This window comes from Podarcis vaucheri (genome assembly GCF_965113315.1).
Source record: "Podarcis vaucheri genome assembly, chromosome: 17".
Lineage (NCBI taxonomy): Eukaryota > Metazoa > Chordata > Lepidosauria > Squamata > Lacertidae > Podarcis > Podarcis vaucheri.
Window position 1 is genome coordinate 42,832,673 of NC_138755.1, and position 15,658 is coordinate 42,848,330.

Sequence of the window (15,658 nt, forward strand, 5' to 3'; positions counted from 1 at the left end):
TGTGCTAAGACAGTTTGAATTGTCTTGTGGGGCGGGGGGGGGGGTTGGAAGAAAAGAAGCACACAAACCACACATTACAGTGGACTATTTTTGCTCTCATTTCAGTAGTAAATCTGCTCCAAACATCTCTAAAGCCTCGTTCTTACAATTCCCCCACCTTCCCCCAGAGATGCTTTCCACTTATTCTTTTAGCTCTTCATTTTATGGGGGTTCTGTAACTGGTGGGCTCAGAGGGGAAAGAAATTAGCATTTAGATGGATTTTTTTCCTCTTGCATTAATACCAATTGAAATTGAAAGCTGGGATTGGTGGAAGACAAGGAACATGAGGGTTTTCCATGGTATAATTCCAAGATGACATTCATAGCAGGTGCACAATAAACAACCTGACTGCCAACTCAGATGGCCTTTGCCAATATAATTTTCATTGTGCCCAGATACCCAAGGCCTTGCTGCCAACCTTGTGGCTTTTAGGAAGAAAACCATCCCAGATTTTTTTTTTTAATGCTAACCTTTCTCAATTCTCTTGTCCTCTTATTAGATTTTACAGACACCCCTGCCAGAATCTTTTTGTTCCTTTCTCCCATTCCTATGCCCCAACTGTCCCCTTCAAGTCTCACTTTTGGACAGCACCAGAAAGAACCTTCTGTGATTGTTTGGCTGCCTTACAAACTTTATGGGTGATCACGACCTGTACGAAGCCACTTTAATGGTCCTTAATGACTTGGAGTCTCTCTACAGTCTTTGAAATGTTATACCCATCAGAATTTTGTAGAAAGGTGGGAGCCCTCATACTAAGTTACAGAAGAACCATGCAATCATGCCTCCTATGTTGGCCTTTCCATCTTGCCGTATAAAGTTGAATGCATAAAAGGAGTCCTTACATGCATGCAACTGCATATACAGAAGGCTTCTTTTGTTCTTCAAATAATTGAAAACCCTGATGGTGCAGATCCCTGATGGTGTGGAAGCCCAACATTTGTGTTCAGCCATACATATTTAGCTCCGAAAAGCGATGACGAACCTAGACAGCATCTTAAAAAGCAGAGACATCACCTTGCCGACAAAGGTCCGTATAGTTAAAGCTATGGTTTAAGTACAGTAGTGATGTATGGAAGTGAGAGCTGGACCATAAAGAAGGCTGATCGCCAAAGAATTGATGCTTTTGAATTCTGGTGCTGGAGGAGACTCTTGAGAGTCTCATGGACTGCAAGAAGATCATACCTCTCCATTCTGAAGGAAATCGGCCCTGAGTGCTCACTGGAAGGACAGATCATGAAGCTAAGGCTCCAAGACTTTGGCCACCTCATGAGAAGAGAAGACTCCCTGGAAAAGACCCCGATGTTGGGAAAGATGGAGGGCACAAGGAGAAGGGAACACAGAGGATGAAGTGGTTGGACAGTGTTCTCGAAGCTACCAACATGAGTCTGACCAAACTGCAGGAGGCAGTGGAAGACAGGAGTGCCTGGCGTGCTCTGGTCCAGGGGGTCACGAAGAGTCGGACACAACTAAACAACAACAATGTGATATTCACTATCTGATGTGTTCTTGATTGCCATTCATACATTCACTGACCACATGATGGAGTTGTGTGAAAAAGGCTGGAGTTTTCAGTTGGGAGTTTTCGATTGCTGGGGTTTGGGCCACAGGAGAGAGCTGGTGAATTGACTAAATACAATGTTTAGTCAACGGTTGTTCAGGTGCAGTTCAGATTAGTAACTGTGCTACATGTCTTAGACAGAATCTATGTACTCCCAAGTCTGCTTGAGTCATTATAAATAAGTGGCTTGCCATATGTGTTCTGGGACACTTTATCTCTCTGTAAGAAAAATAACTTGTGGGGGAAGAGCCTTATGGACCATGGAACCTGCCGATCAATCACAGGAATAATAATAATAATTTATTACTTATGGGACGCGGGTGGCGCTGTGGGCTAAAGCCTCAGCGCCTAGGGCTTGCCGATCGAAAGGTCGGCGGTTCGAATCCCCGCGGCGGGGTGCGCTCCCGCTGCTCGGTCCCAGCGCCTGCCAACCTAGCAGTTCGAAAGCACCCCCGGGGGCAAGTAGATAAATAGGTACCGCTTACCAGCGGGAAGGTAAACGGCGTTCCGTGTGCGGCTCTGGCTCGCCAGAGCAGCGTTGTCACGCTGGCCATGTGACCCGGAAGTGTCTCCGGACAGCGCTGGCCCCCGGCCAATAGATGTGAGATGGGCGCACAAACCCCAGAGTCTGGCAAGACTGGCCCGTTCGGGCAGGGGTACCTTTACCTTTACCTTACTATTACTTATACCCTGCCCATCTGGCTGTGCCTCCCCAGCCACTCTGGACAGCTTCCAACAGAATATTAAAAACACAATCAAACATCAAAAACTTCCCTAAGCAGGGCTGCCTTCAGATGTCTTCTAAAAGTCAGATAGTTGTTTATTTCCTTGACATCTGGTGGGTGTTCCACAGGGAGGGTGCTACTGCCGAGAAGGCCCTCTGCCTGGTTCCCTGTAACTTGGCTTCTTGCAGGGAGCGAACCGCCAGAAGGCCCTCGGAGCTGGACCTCAATGTCCGGGCAGAACAATGGGAGTGGAGACACTCCTTCAGGTATACTGGACTGAGGCTGTTTAGGGCTTTAAAGGTCAGCACCAACACTTTGAATTGTGCTCGGAAACGTACTGGGAGCCAATGTAGGTCTTTCAAGACTGGTGTCATGTGGTCTTGGCAGATGCTGCCAGTCACCAGTCTAGCTGCCGCATTCTGGATTAGTTGTAGTTTCCGGGTCACCTTCAAAGGTAGCCCCACGTAGAGTGCATTGCAGTAGTCCAAGCTGGAGATGACCAGGGCATGCACCACTCTGGTGAGACAGTCTACAATGAAGACTGGAATTCATTGTAAGGTTGTCATTATTGACTGCTGTTGGACCCAAACAAGGATGACATTCTATTGGTAGGAGCCATGAGTATAAAATGCGGAATTAGCATATTGAGGCAAGTCATTTAGAACCCTTTCCAATGTATCTCCACCTTGTGTCTGCTCATTTATTTTCAGCTCCCCACTGAACTTTGCCTAATTTTTTTTTTGTTGATTCTGTTCATATTTATCTTTCTGTTAATTTCTAGAAACACTTCTAATCATAGATTTTTCTGGACATTCTCTGGTTGACCGATCTTCAGGTCCATCTCCCCATGCCTAGCGCACTCTCGTCCCTCACTTTCCGCTCACCAATCCCATGTTTCTTGTCCACAGGAGGATGACCTCGATGGCATTCACATTGTGGCATTTGCTGAAGAAGATGACCCAGGTAAGGGATCTTTCTTTGTCCACCTTTCTGGAGCTCAGAGATCAATGGAAACTACAACATATCCCTTCCTACGTGCAAGAACACAAGAGAGCAGATCATGGAATAAAACCATTTGCTTGGATATCTCTAACCCTCCTAGGTCTGTAGGATTCATACTTGGTCAGTGATACTTTTCTACTCACCCTGGGGACAAAGTAAAGGCAGCAATAGTTTGCTCCCTCATGCTTTGGCTGTGTTTGAACTGCACAAATGTGAAGTAATTTACTGCTGACGTAAATGCAAGAACAAGCTACTACTGTTTGAAAGAATTGTTGTGAACACACCTTTCCTTTATGTGAGAGTGTGTAAATCTATCGGAGACTACAGTTCTTGCATTTCATGGCTACGAAGAGTGCAAATATGTTGCTTGATTTCAATATTATTATTATTATTATTATTATTATTATTATTATTATTATTAGTGTACAGCTTTTCCTGAGTTGCAAAACTACCTCAGGGATTTGGAGGAAGGGGGCCAGTGATATCAGAGGCACCAGCTAATCTGCACTTTGTACAGCCAGCTACTGCTGCTCACAGGACCCCTTTCCCCGCAGCTCAGCTCCCTTGTTTGCAGGGGCTTCCAACATGGCTTTGTTGCTCCAGTAATGTTGTGTTTACATGCCATCTAAGTCATGAGGCGGGTTCTTCATGCAGAGGAGAAGATGGGCAAAGAAGTGAAGAGATTACCGGGCTACTCCCCATGTCCAGAACAGAAAGGACAGTTGAATGGCAATGAGAAAATGCAGAGGGCCAATATTTTTTATTTATTCTCTTCTGCCACTGGCAGGGTTGCTTGGGACATCCTGTTCTCACCCTGATCTGACATCTATGCATGAGAGGAACTTAAACCGTGTTTCTTTTCAGATGGCTTTGAATTCCTGGAAATTGTCAAGCAGGTTGCTAAAGACAATACCGACAACCCTGAATTGAGCATTGTGTGGATTGACCCAGACGACTTTCCTCTGGTGAGTACGATGGCCTGGCGTTATTGTCATTTTGTTGTAATTTTCCCAGTGCTCCAGATAGATTCATAGGCACCCTCTTATCTACTTCTACAACGGCAAATCTCCTAGAGATGAACTCTGGCATGGAAAGTACCATTCTGCCAGCTGTACTTGGCTCAAATTAACCCTTACTTTCTGGAATGTGTTGGTGGAGACAAAGGAGGAAAGGGGAAGAAAATATTGAACGAGAAATGGAGAACAACAGCCCAAGTCTTACAAAAATAACACACACATTTGGATGGCAACCTTTCTTTCCCTCTAGTCTCCCACTTGTCAGGCCCCATTATTGATTTGGGTGAACTTGGATTTGTGCACCGCTTAATAAATCACCATTGTCAGGGGCTCAGGAACAGAGGCACAGGGGAGAGAGGAGATGGAGAGCGAAGGGGAAGGATCTGAGGGCAGCGTAGGGGAGTATGGCAGTGACCCGAGAGATTCCATGAGCTTCTCCAGCGAATCAGAAGATTCCCAGAAGGAGGCGCCGATGGTCAGGGCAAGGGGGGCCAGCGGGGACTCCCAAAGCAGCAGCTGGAGATCAGGGCCAGCTTCCCCACCAGAGCGTAGTGGGGGGGAGGAGTCCCAGGTGTCAGGGCCAGCGTCTCCTCCAGCAGGGAGAGAAGATGAGTCAGGGCTGACCACGCCTCTGTCTGAGAGTGGGGGAACGGAGGGGAGGTCAAGTACAGCTAGCCTCCCCAAAGGGGGAAGCAGTGACAGGAGCAGTGTAACGGTCAGGAGGAAGGTTGCCGGCTGGGCGTGCGTGCCAAGTTCAAATGTACAGGCGCGCGGGACAGCAGAAAGCCCGGATTGGGAACCAGGTCCTAAAGCCCGCCGGAGGCAGGGGGAAGACTAAGGGGACTCAGCGTCAGAAGAGTCTAGGAAGGGCGAGACCCCAGCTGACAGGCGGACCCAGAGGAGGAAAGAGCAGAGGAAGAGGTGGAGCAAGGCTAGGGTCTTAAACTGGTGTATCGTGGGAGGAGACTCAGACGGAGCTTCGGCGGTCTAGAGTTTCAGACGTAGAGCTGCGCGCTGCGGCTGTGAAAGCAAAACTGAACTTCAATAAAGACTTTTGTATATAACGACGAATCAGCGTTGGTCCTCTGTGAGCTGGGACCTAGGGCAGCTCTGACAACCATATTTATATGAAATGCTTCCCTTTTCTTTTGCTCCTACAGCTCATTGTGTACTGGGAAAAGACCTTCAAGATCGACCTATTCAAGCCACAGATCGGTGTGGTCAATGTCACAGATGTGAGTATCAGCAAGTTCACATACCTGGTAGCTTTAGGTTCAAGGAAGAGACAAACTGACATGGGGCGTATCCAAAGTCCAAAAACTGGATTTCTTCGTTTGGCGCACCCATACTCTTCTCTTCTTCCAGGTACTTCTAGGAAGTCCTCTGCCAACTTAAGTCTTGCTTATTTCAGAGACAGAACTATAGTTGCGTGCTGAGGATGATCATATACATATTCAGACTCAGGAGTGGTGTCCTACTTATGGTTGTGGTGGCGCCAACCCTGATCCATCGTAGATAGCTTGGAAGTCAGTTCAGTAGCAAGTGGGGGGAGGAGGAAAGCCTGCTAATTCCCAGTTATGGCATCTTTCCTTTGATTCACGAAGTCAATAAAGTGGTACAAAAATTCAGATACAGTTGTCCCTCGGCTCCTGTACGCCTTGGGAGTTGAACGTTTCGGCTCCCAAACCATCAAAAACTTGGAGTGTTTCGGTTTTCAAACGTTCTTTCAGAAGCTGAATGTCCGATGGGGCTTCTGCAGCTTCTGATTGGCTGCATGAAGCTCCTGCAGCCAATCAGAAGCTGTGCTTTGGATGTCGAACGTTTCACAAGTCGAACTTCAGAATAAGTTAGACAAGATTCTTGCCTTGCGTAATTGATTCTAAGAGCTAAATTTGAGCTTTGAAATCTCTTAAGGACAGAAATAAAACTGGCTGAATATTGTAAAATATTCTGTATTGCAGTCAGCCTCTGCCCCTTAGAGAAGCACTAGCAGTGAGATTAGCGAACTGCCCATAGGTGGTTCCCCGGTTCAAGTGGAAGACATGAGGGAGGCACAGAAAACTCAGTGCTGTCATGAGTATGCAGGCAGTCTGAAGAGGAGCAGCCCAGAAAAAGCGTTATCTGCTTGATTCTGTCAATTGCTCTTAATTTGAAAAGCAAACATTTATTTCAGCAATTTGGCAGAGCACTGTTCTGTCAGGAGTGAGATATCTTGTTCAAACTATTATAACTGACTATAGGAACCACCAAACTAAAGAGGGCAGTCTTGTATTTCTGTTTGCAAATTGTGTTCTCACACCTGATAAATTTTTTAAGGTAAAGGTAAAGGTACCCCTGCCCATACGGGCCAGTCGTGTCCAACTCTAGGGTTGCGTGCTCATCTCGCTCTAGAGGCCATGAGCCGTCGCCGTCCGGAGACACTTCAGGGTCACGTGGCCAGCGTGACGAAGCTGCAGCTAGCGAGCCAGCACCAGCGCAGCACACGGAAATGCCATTTACCTTCCCGCTATAAAGCGGTACCTATTTATCTACTTGCACTTAAGAGTGCTTTCGAACTGCTAGGTGGGCAGGAGCTGGGACCGAACAACGGGAGCTCACCCCGCCGCGGGGATTCGAACCGCCGACCATACGATCGGCAAGTCCTAGGTACTGAGGTTTTACCCACAGCGCCACCCATGTCCCTTGTGATAAATTTTTACAAACATTTTATTTTCCCAACCATCTTCCACACTTCATACTGGAGGCCGTCTGCTCCCAAATCCAGATACAATGATAAATTGACTCCGTATGGCACTTACATTTATACCTTTTATCGTTTCCCTCCTTTTTTATTCCATGTTTCCCATACGCCTTTCTTAATTTATTAATAACAGACCCTTCACGCTAAGGTCCCAGAGCAGGTGACAGCATTAAAAACAATATTAAAACAACTTACAACCCTTCTCTTGGTGATAGTGGTTTTTATTGGGAGTCATTGGTAGCACCTCATAGAACTGTAGAATTGGAAGGGACCCATGGCAATGCTAAAATCTCAACTAATGTAGAATAGAACTTGCCAACTGTCACTTGTTAAAAACAGTGTATCTGAAGAAGTGTGCATGCACACGAAAGCTCATACCAAGAACTAACTTAGTTGGTCTTTAAGGTGCTACTGGAAGGAATTTTTTATTTTGTTAAAAACAGTTCATCCTGTTCTGGGATGCTGAGGGAATGGCTTGGATACACTCCTGTTTACAAAGAAATAAAAAAATCTGGGATGTAGTTTGGTTTGAGAATTATGGTTATTATTATTATTTTACTGGAGCCAACTTTGTCTGGCAGGTAAACCTTTCAGGTGTTAAAAATAATGAGGTAAAGTGTGGGTTGCTTGAAATCTTGTCTGTAGATGGAATTGAGACAAAGGTGAACTTTTTGTTGTCTAGTTTGTTTGTGGATTGAGATTTCAAAAGGGTAGCTCAGGGATCCAGATGGTGGTGGTGGGGTGCTTGCAGAGATGAGAAGCAGCATCTAGGAAGAGCTGAAGAACTCTAGCCTGGAGCAGGAGGAAAAAGCTAGGCCTGCTAGCAGACAGAGGAGCCTAAGAACTCTCCACTGAAATAATCTTACTTAAAAGAATTTGAGGAAATGAAAAAGTTTTAGATAGGACGAGGTGGATGTATTTATCCTGTTTTATTTCCCATGCCCTTTGGGGAATGTTTTATGTGCACAAAAGGTAAAGGACCCCTGACAGTTAAGTCCAGTCGCAAACGACTGTGGGGTTGCGTCGCTCATCTCGCTTTACTGGCCGAGGGAGCCGGCGTATGGCTTCTGGGTCATGTGGCCAGAAGGACTAAGCCACTTCTGGTGAACTAGAGCAGCGCACCTTCCCGCCGGAGCGGTACCTATTTATCTACTTGCACTTTGACGTGCTTTCAAACTGCTAGGTGGGCAGGAGCTGGGACCGAGCAACGGGAGCTCACCCCCCCCCCGCCGCGGGGATTTGAAGCGCCAACCTTCTGATCAGCAAGCCCTAGGCTCTGTGGTTTAACCCACAGCGCCCTCGCGTCCCATTTTATGTGCATATAACCATGCTAACCCCCCCCCCGCTAAGAAAAGTCTTCTTATTTTTTAAGTAAACTTTTGAAACGCCAATCTACGAAGGTGTTCTCGAGGTCCAGCAGAGCGTAGATTGTTTCATGGAGGCTGTCAGGGGGGTTAAATGAAGAATTTCCACCTGGGGACAGTGGGAAAGTCTGGGGAAGGGAAGAGCAAACGAGTGTGGTGAGGTGCTCACATGGGCAGGGGTGTGGCTGGGGTCCTGTGACAACTACAAAAAGGAATGTGGTGTGGTGGGAAATTCAACTTTTATTTCCATTCATTGTAACTTTCTATGTATGTATTGCCATGTATTGTTCCATGCACATCTCAGACGGCTGATTCTGCAAATACTCAGCAAAAGTCCAGTGGGGATGAACTGGGCTTACTTCAGAACAGTTTAAGGGCCAGTGCTTAGAGCAAAGGCAGTGCAAGGGGGAGGAGTCATAGAATCGTAGAATCGTAGAGTTGGAAGGGACCTCAAGGGTTATCTAGTCCAACCCCCTGCAATTCAGGAATCTCAGCGAAAGCATCTATGACAGATAGCCAAAAGGAAAGTTGGACTCTCACTGCTTACCCTTCCCACAACCTCCTTTAAGCACTTTTCTCCCTCAGCTGAGGAGAAAACACCTAAAGGAATTGGAAGGTGGTACGCCGTGGTCTAAACCACAGAGCCTAGGGCTTGCCGATCAGAAGGTCAGTGGTTCGAATCCCCGCAATGACGGGGTGAGCTCCCGTTGCTCGGTCCCAGCTCCTGCCAACCTAGCAGTTTGAAAGCACATCAAGTGCAAGTAAATAAATAGGTATTGCTCCAGCGGGAAGGTAAACGGCGTTTCCGTGCGCTGCTCTGGTTCGCCAGAAGCGGCTTAGTCATGCTGGCCACATGACCTGGAAACTGTCTGTGGACAAACGCCGGCTGACTTGGCCAGTAAAGTGAGATGAGCTCCAAAACCCCAGTCATCCACGACTGGACCTAATAGTCAAGGGTCCCTTTACCTTTTAACACCTCTCATTATACACATAATTGGGCAGATCAGGATTCAAATGTTTAGTTTGGCCCAATCTCCTGCTATTTTACATGAAGCAAATCTTCATTTTTCTTTCTATACTGCCTTTTCTTTTAGGCTGATAGTGTCTGGATGGATATCAGAGATGACGACGACCTCCCAACAGCTGAGGAATTGGAAGATTGGATAGAGGATGTACTTTCTGGGAAGATAAACACTGAAGACGATGATGTTGATGAAGACGATGAAGATGAAGAAGACGACGACGACGACGACGACGACTAAGTTATGGCACTTTGAAAGCATCCGGACATTAAATTTATATTCCTCAAGATGTTATGCCTCCCAGTGTTCTCCCTTAAAGGGAAGACATTTGTATTTAGGACTTCCAAAGTCTGTTTCTAAGGGTCACTGAAGGCTTGCTGCCTTGTTTTCTTTCCTTTGTACCCATCTCCAACATATTTCCTATTCTAACTTCCAAAAGCTCTTTCCCAAGCATAAGACAATAAAAAAGGTGACTGCATGGCATTTTTGCTCTCTGCAGATCTGTTTATTTGTAACAGCAGCAGAAAAAAGCATGGAATTATCCCAGTGGCAAGAAGGATAATTATTTACAAGGGGCTGAGAGCTTCTTGGATTATCGCAAAAAGATCTTAATGTTTTGGGTTGAGCTTTGCTCAACTTGTATTTTTAAAACAAGCTCTCAGGGTGAACCCAAGGAGAATAATCAAGCAGACTTTGTAGGATACCTTTTTAAGAAACCACTGCTATGTCCCCCTTCGGTGTGGTAAAGGGATCCCTGACCATTAGATCCAGTCGCGGACGACTCTGGGGTTGTGGCGCTCATCTCGCTTTATTGGCTGTGGGAGCCGGCATACAGCTTCCAGGTCATGTGGCCAGCAGGACTAAGCCGCTTCTGGCGAACCAGAGCAGCACACGGAAACACCCTTTACCTTCCCGCTGGAGCGGTACCTATTTATCTACTTGCACTTTGACGTGCTTTCGAACTGCTAGGTTGGCAGGAGCTGGGACTGAGCAACGGGAGCTCACCCCGACATTCCGGGGATTCGAACCGCTGACCTTCTGATCAGCAAGCCCAAGAGGCTCTGTGGTTTAACCCACAGCACCACCCGCGTCCCCCTTACTTCATTGTAATTCTCCTGATTAGAATGATCAGGCTATTTACCCTGTATTGTTAGTATTATCAGTTATGTCGTTATCTGTATTGTTAGCTGTACCGAGCCAACTGCAGATTAAAACGAAGCTCTGAAAATTTAAAAAGCAGCTTTGTCTACTAACTAAGCATAAAATGAGTTAAGTAGGTGAAGAATGAATAAGAGACACATAAGGAGGGGATAAGTCATTGTGCTTAGATGCAAAGCTATGCACCTTGTTTTTCCTAATAAATCTATAAGCCTGAATCTCACTGCATAGACAGTGCATGGAAAGGAGAGCCCAAAACATTATGGCACCTGAGGCAAACCACAAAATGGCACCCTCTGCCAGGGAAGAAGTGGTGCGTGAATAGCTTCATTAGGACAAAGGAGAAATAAAGATCTACGTTGGAAGAGATGAGCAACACCTCCTATTCACCAAGAGGCAGAATGTGGATCTGTGTGCTGCCAAGGAGATAGCAGACCCAGCCTTCAAGGAGTGTGCCACAGTTGTCACTGCCACCAGAGGCGCCAACTTACGAAGCAGATGGGGGGCATGATGTCACACACGTGGCATCACATCACAATGTCAGAAGCAGCTGGGGCCTGTTTCCACGGCAGCCACAGGAGGCAGTGGCCGTGGAAACCTCTCCACGCTCAGCTTCCTCCACCCCGATGGCTTGGAACATTGGGGAGGCCTTCCCCCCAAAAAAAATTATTGGGGGGCCCAACATAGTCAGGGGCGTCACAAGATGGCACCCCTGACTGCCATCACGGCAGCAGCAGGTTGTGCATTTCTTGGAGGATTTATCTGTTGCCCGTGTGGATTTGGCCCCCTGAAGCGGTCACTTCCTCTTGCCTCATGCGTGGGCCGGCTCTGGTTTTGCTCCTCCACCAAGATCGGAAAATATACTGGGCTCCCTGCAAGCTAGGAACCTTTGGCAGGGGCAGGAGTCCCCTGGCTCCGTTGGTTCCTAGAGAAGCAGGTGGGAGTGACCTCCATTCTGATCTTGGTGGGGGAGTGAAAAGATGCAAGTCTCCCTCCCCTTCATGGCCCTCAGAGCCAGAATTGGGCTCTGCCACTCCTGCAATTCGTTAAGGAAAAACAAGATTCCAACTGAACAGCAGGAAGAGTTTTCTGATCCTTAACCTGTTAAAAAGGACTGAACTTACAATGCGGTTGTGCAGAACAATTGAAAAAGACAAGGGGGGGGGGACCCACCTGTGTGGGTGAATTTACAGGCAATACAATACTGATTTAAGGTGTCTTCCTTATTGCAATCCTGTCTTTTTAAGGCCCATGGGGCATGGTGCCCTTTATTTGCCCCCCCAAAAAAACACATTGATTGTTGACTGCTGTCGATATATCACCTTTTAATATCATTTGCTGCTTGACAAACATAGCAACCCCGCAGTACTGTAAACAGCCTGAAGTATGAGGCAGTATACAAGTTAAATAAATAAAAAATAACAGGGGGCCAAGCTAGACAATACTCTGCAAGATGCAAACTCAGTTTCTCAATGCTGCTTTTTCGTACTGACATGCTGCTATGGAGGCCTGTGATTCTGATTGTAACAGCCTTTTGCTGTTGCAATTTGATTGCTCCAAACTGAACGTAACATCGCACCATAAAATGCAGGAAGGAAGAGCTTTTGGGCGTCGACCACGGGAGTGACTGAGAGGGTGCTGAAAGACTGGCCGGCATTTATCTTGGCCAGAAATGTGAGTGTGCCCAGGTTGCTGCCCTTTCCTGGTAAATAAGAGAGACAGCCTAAGGGGGCATCAGCCTCTCCCCAGCACATGGTGTGACACTGCAATAGGCAGCATTTCAGCGATTCTTATATTAATTGCCCATGGAACACATGGAGAAATTAAGGGAGTCTTTTCTACCCACCCCAAAGCTACCCTTGAAGAAAACCACTGCAGCTATGATCTGCTCTTCAGAAATCTGGTAGGGTCCATGGCTCAGAAGGCACAGATTTCATCAAATTGTCTCCAAAATTAAATGATAAATGTTTCTTTTTTCTTAAATGGAAAAAAGAGTTGAAGGTGTTCAGTCCCCAAACCCCTGGACATGTTTTCTCATTACTTGTCACGCTTAATCCACTCTGGAGGGACTGCTATGCCTGCCTATTTCAAAACGGGGCGAGGGATTGACAGCTGCATTTTTTATTTCCTATTATAGTGAATGAGGTGAAACAACTTCATTTTTTTACAAAACCGCTTTGGACCATAACATGAGTCAGATTGGACAGACTTCAAACAGTTGCTTTCCAAAGTGATGGATACAGACCCAATGTTGTGGCTGGTTTAACACCCCAAATAAGGTGAGTGATCAGAGATCCATTTTATACCTCCCCTAGAGCACTGCACAAGGAAAGTAGAATTCAGCACAAACATTTCTACTTGTCTGATGGAACAAGCAGGGGCGGAGGAAGGGGGGTCCGCCCTGGGTGTCACCTCTGAGAGGGGTGACAAAATGCCGGGTGGCACTCACCGCAGCGCCTGCAGTGCGCCCGAGCCACACGGATCTCCTGAGAGTGACGCCTGCAGGCTCCGCGCTGCCCCAAACGGTCCGCCCGTTGCCTCCCCCTCCGCTGCAGGGCGGCTGAGTGGGAGGAGGCGGCAGACTCCTCGGAGGCCTTGCGGAGCATCCCATCCCCATAGGCCGCTGGCCCCGCCCCTGGGCACAGGGCATGCACCCCTGGGCTCCAGGAGCCCCATCGGCTTGCTCCGCCTCTGAGAACAAGCTGGCCTCTCCTCCCTCTGTGTGCTTTTCTAGGGGGGCTTCCTTCTGACACCCCCAAGCCAACTGCAGGGACGCAGGAGGAGGTGTGGGGAAGCCCTGTTGCAGTAGCAGAAGTCCTTGTGCAGGCTTCTGCTGGCAGGTCCCATGAGCTCAATCCTGCCCCAGTAATTTGCACAAGTGCAACACTTGTGCGCTCCTCTAATCTCTCTCGCACAATTGTTCATGGAACAGCAATAACAGCTACTTTGCTTTTGCTGTTTGTTGAGCCCAGCACAGCACTAACTTTCCAGAAGGAAAACAAGCTCCATCTACTGAATCAAAGGAAATGCCAACGCCACAAACATTAAAATTTCCAATTCTGGTTTATTTCAAATTAACTGTACAAATATGCAAAGTGTAAAAGGGTTTCAATTTTAAAAACAGCTATCAAGAACCAGTTTCATTGCAAACACTTGTTCATGTTTGACACACAGTACATTCAGTGTTACAGGCAATTAGGAATTCCACTTAATTTACTTCAATCCACAATTAGAAAAGAAAAAAAGGGAAGAAGATCACACCGTATATATATTTGACATTAAAGTTACGTGTGCAGAGAAGCTGTCTTAAAAAAAATGCCAGGGACAAATAGACTGTCATACTTAATACAATTTGTACAGAAAAAGGTTGTCAGGCTGAACAGTGCACAGTGATCAAGGGAGGGGAGTGTTCAGCAGAAAATACCTGCTCCCAATACACAATAATGCTGGATTAAATTAGGTAACAACAGGCACTGAGGAGAATTACAATACTTCACAGTCAGGTCTGTGTGAGCAGCAGACCAAGTGTGGTTTCCACATGTTTGCTGTCGTTGGGGAAAAGCTGGTGGCCTCACGTCAAAACATCTGGAGAAGCTGACATTGTCTGTCTCCCCCAAGGACTGGTCAGCATCAGCAAAGCAAATTTTTGGTTACCACAGCAGCCAGTGTGTTTGAGCATACTTTAAGAACCCCTGTATCTGACCCACAGCTGATAATAGCTATTTTATGAACAATATGGATAGGCTTATGGCATGACATTATTCACACAGTAGTTGCTGCTTGGTAATTTGGTGTAATTTGTGAAATCGGTGACCGTGTGTTAACGGCTGCCAGTTAAGCAGCATATTAATGGAGTTGATCCCATCATTTCAAAGCCATTGTTTCTCATGCCATTAGAAGAAGAAGAAGAAGAGGAGTTTGGATTTGATATCCCGCCTTTCACTCCCTTTAAGGAGTCTCAAAGTGGCGAACATTCTCCTTTCCCTTCCTCCCCCCACAACAAACCCTCTGTGAGGTGAGTGGGGCTGAGAGACTTCAGAGAAGTGTGAAACCTGAAACCACCAAGGGACATGCATGCAGTCACCTCAGGAAGATGCAGGGCATGTTCACATGGAGGTGTGTAAACTTCCACATGGGTTCTGCAACAATTTCTGTGATAGTGCTGTTTCCAAGAAGTGCCACTAACACAGCAGAAATCGCTGTGTTGGCATATACAGCACTCTGCGTGAAGGCACCGATTCACACAGATAATGTCTGCCACAAAACATTGCTTGACTGCTGGCCATCGCTCAAGATGACCATATTATTGGGATCCCAGTTGTGTGTGTTTGTCCTGGTCCCAATTTTGAGAATTATTAAGAATTCATATGGCTGTTTCGCTTAAGTTAATTTCCTATACATCTCTCTTCTACAACAAGCACATGAATTGTTGCTACTCCCCAACTTGTGAGATTCTGTGGCAAAGTAGATAGGGTTGCAGCCCCGAATACATGTGTGGTGTTTCTAAGTGGAAAGAAAGGACAGTGTAGGGAACTGCGGCAGGTGTGACGTAGAAATTAAGGAATAAATGTCAACACCATATGAAACAAAACCTTCCCCTCCTCCATGTCTCCCTCCAATCTGTACATTCATTTTCCTGTCCAGGCAAACACCTTGTATGCCAAACGGACAGGATGCCCAAATCGTTTTGGGAATTCAGACTACAGTTCCCTGCTCAAAGTCAGTTTTCAGTGTCAGCTATATTTGGTTTTTCATAGGTGGGATGAGGGTGGTTACATTAATCTGTTCACACAAGAACTAACTCAGACAGAACATTTTTTTGTAACGGTTATGGACTCAGTCACATAACCCTACAAAGCAACACATAGATCTGTGGGCTCACTGGCTATGCACACCTCCCCATAGATGCATGTAATTTCTACCACATGATCTCCCCACCCCCCAACATCCCCAATACCAAATCAGATACATGGTCAGAGAGGTCACCACAGCAGGTATAAAGACAGCCACAGAAGGAAAACACTATCGGGGGT

At 46.7% G+C, this 15,658-nt stretch overlaps 1 protein-coding gene across 1 annotated transcript in view; it reads left to right on the forward strand.

The window, feature by feature from the left end:
- LOC309522575 (calsequestrin-2-like) overlaps positions 1–9,950 on the forward strand; it is a 45,041-nt gene extending 35,091 nt beyond the window's left edge. Inside the window, exons 8-11 of the mRNA XM_082205946.1 lie at positions 3,232–3,286; positions 4,190–4,290; positions 5,502–5,576; positions 9,540–9,950. Of these exons, the coding sequence (XP_082062072.1) occupies positions 3,232–3,286; positions 4,190–4,290; positions 5,502–5,576; positions 9,540–9,707 (399 nt within the window). The 3' untranslated portion in view covers positions 9,708–9,950. The remainder of the gene's footprint in view (positions 1–3,231; positions 3,287–4,189; positions 4,291–5,501; positions 5,577–9,539) is intronic.
- The last annotated feature ends 5,708 nt before the right edge of the window (positions 9,951–15,658 follow it).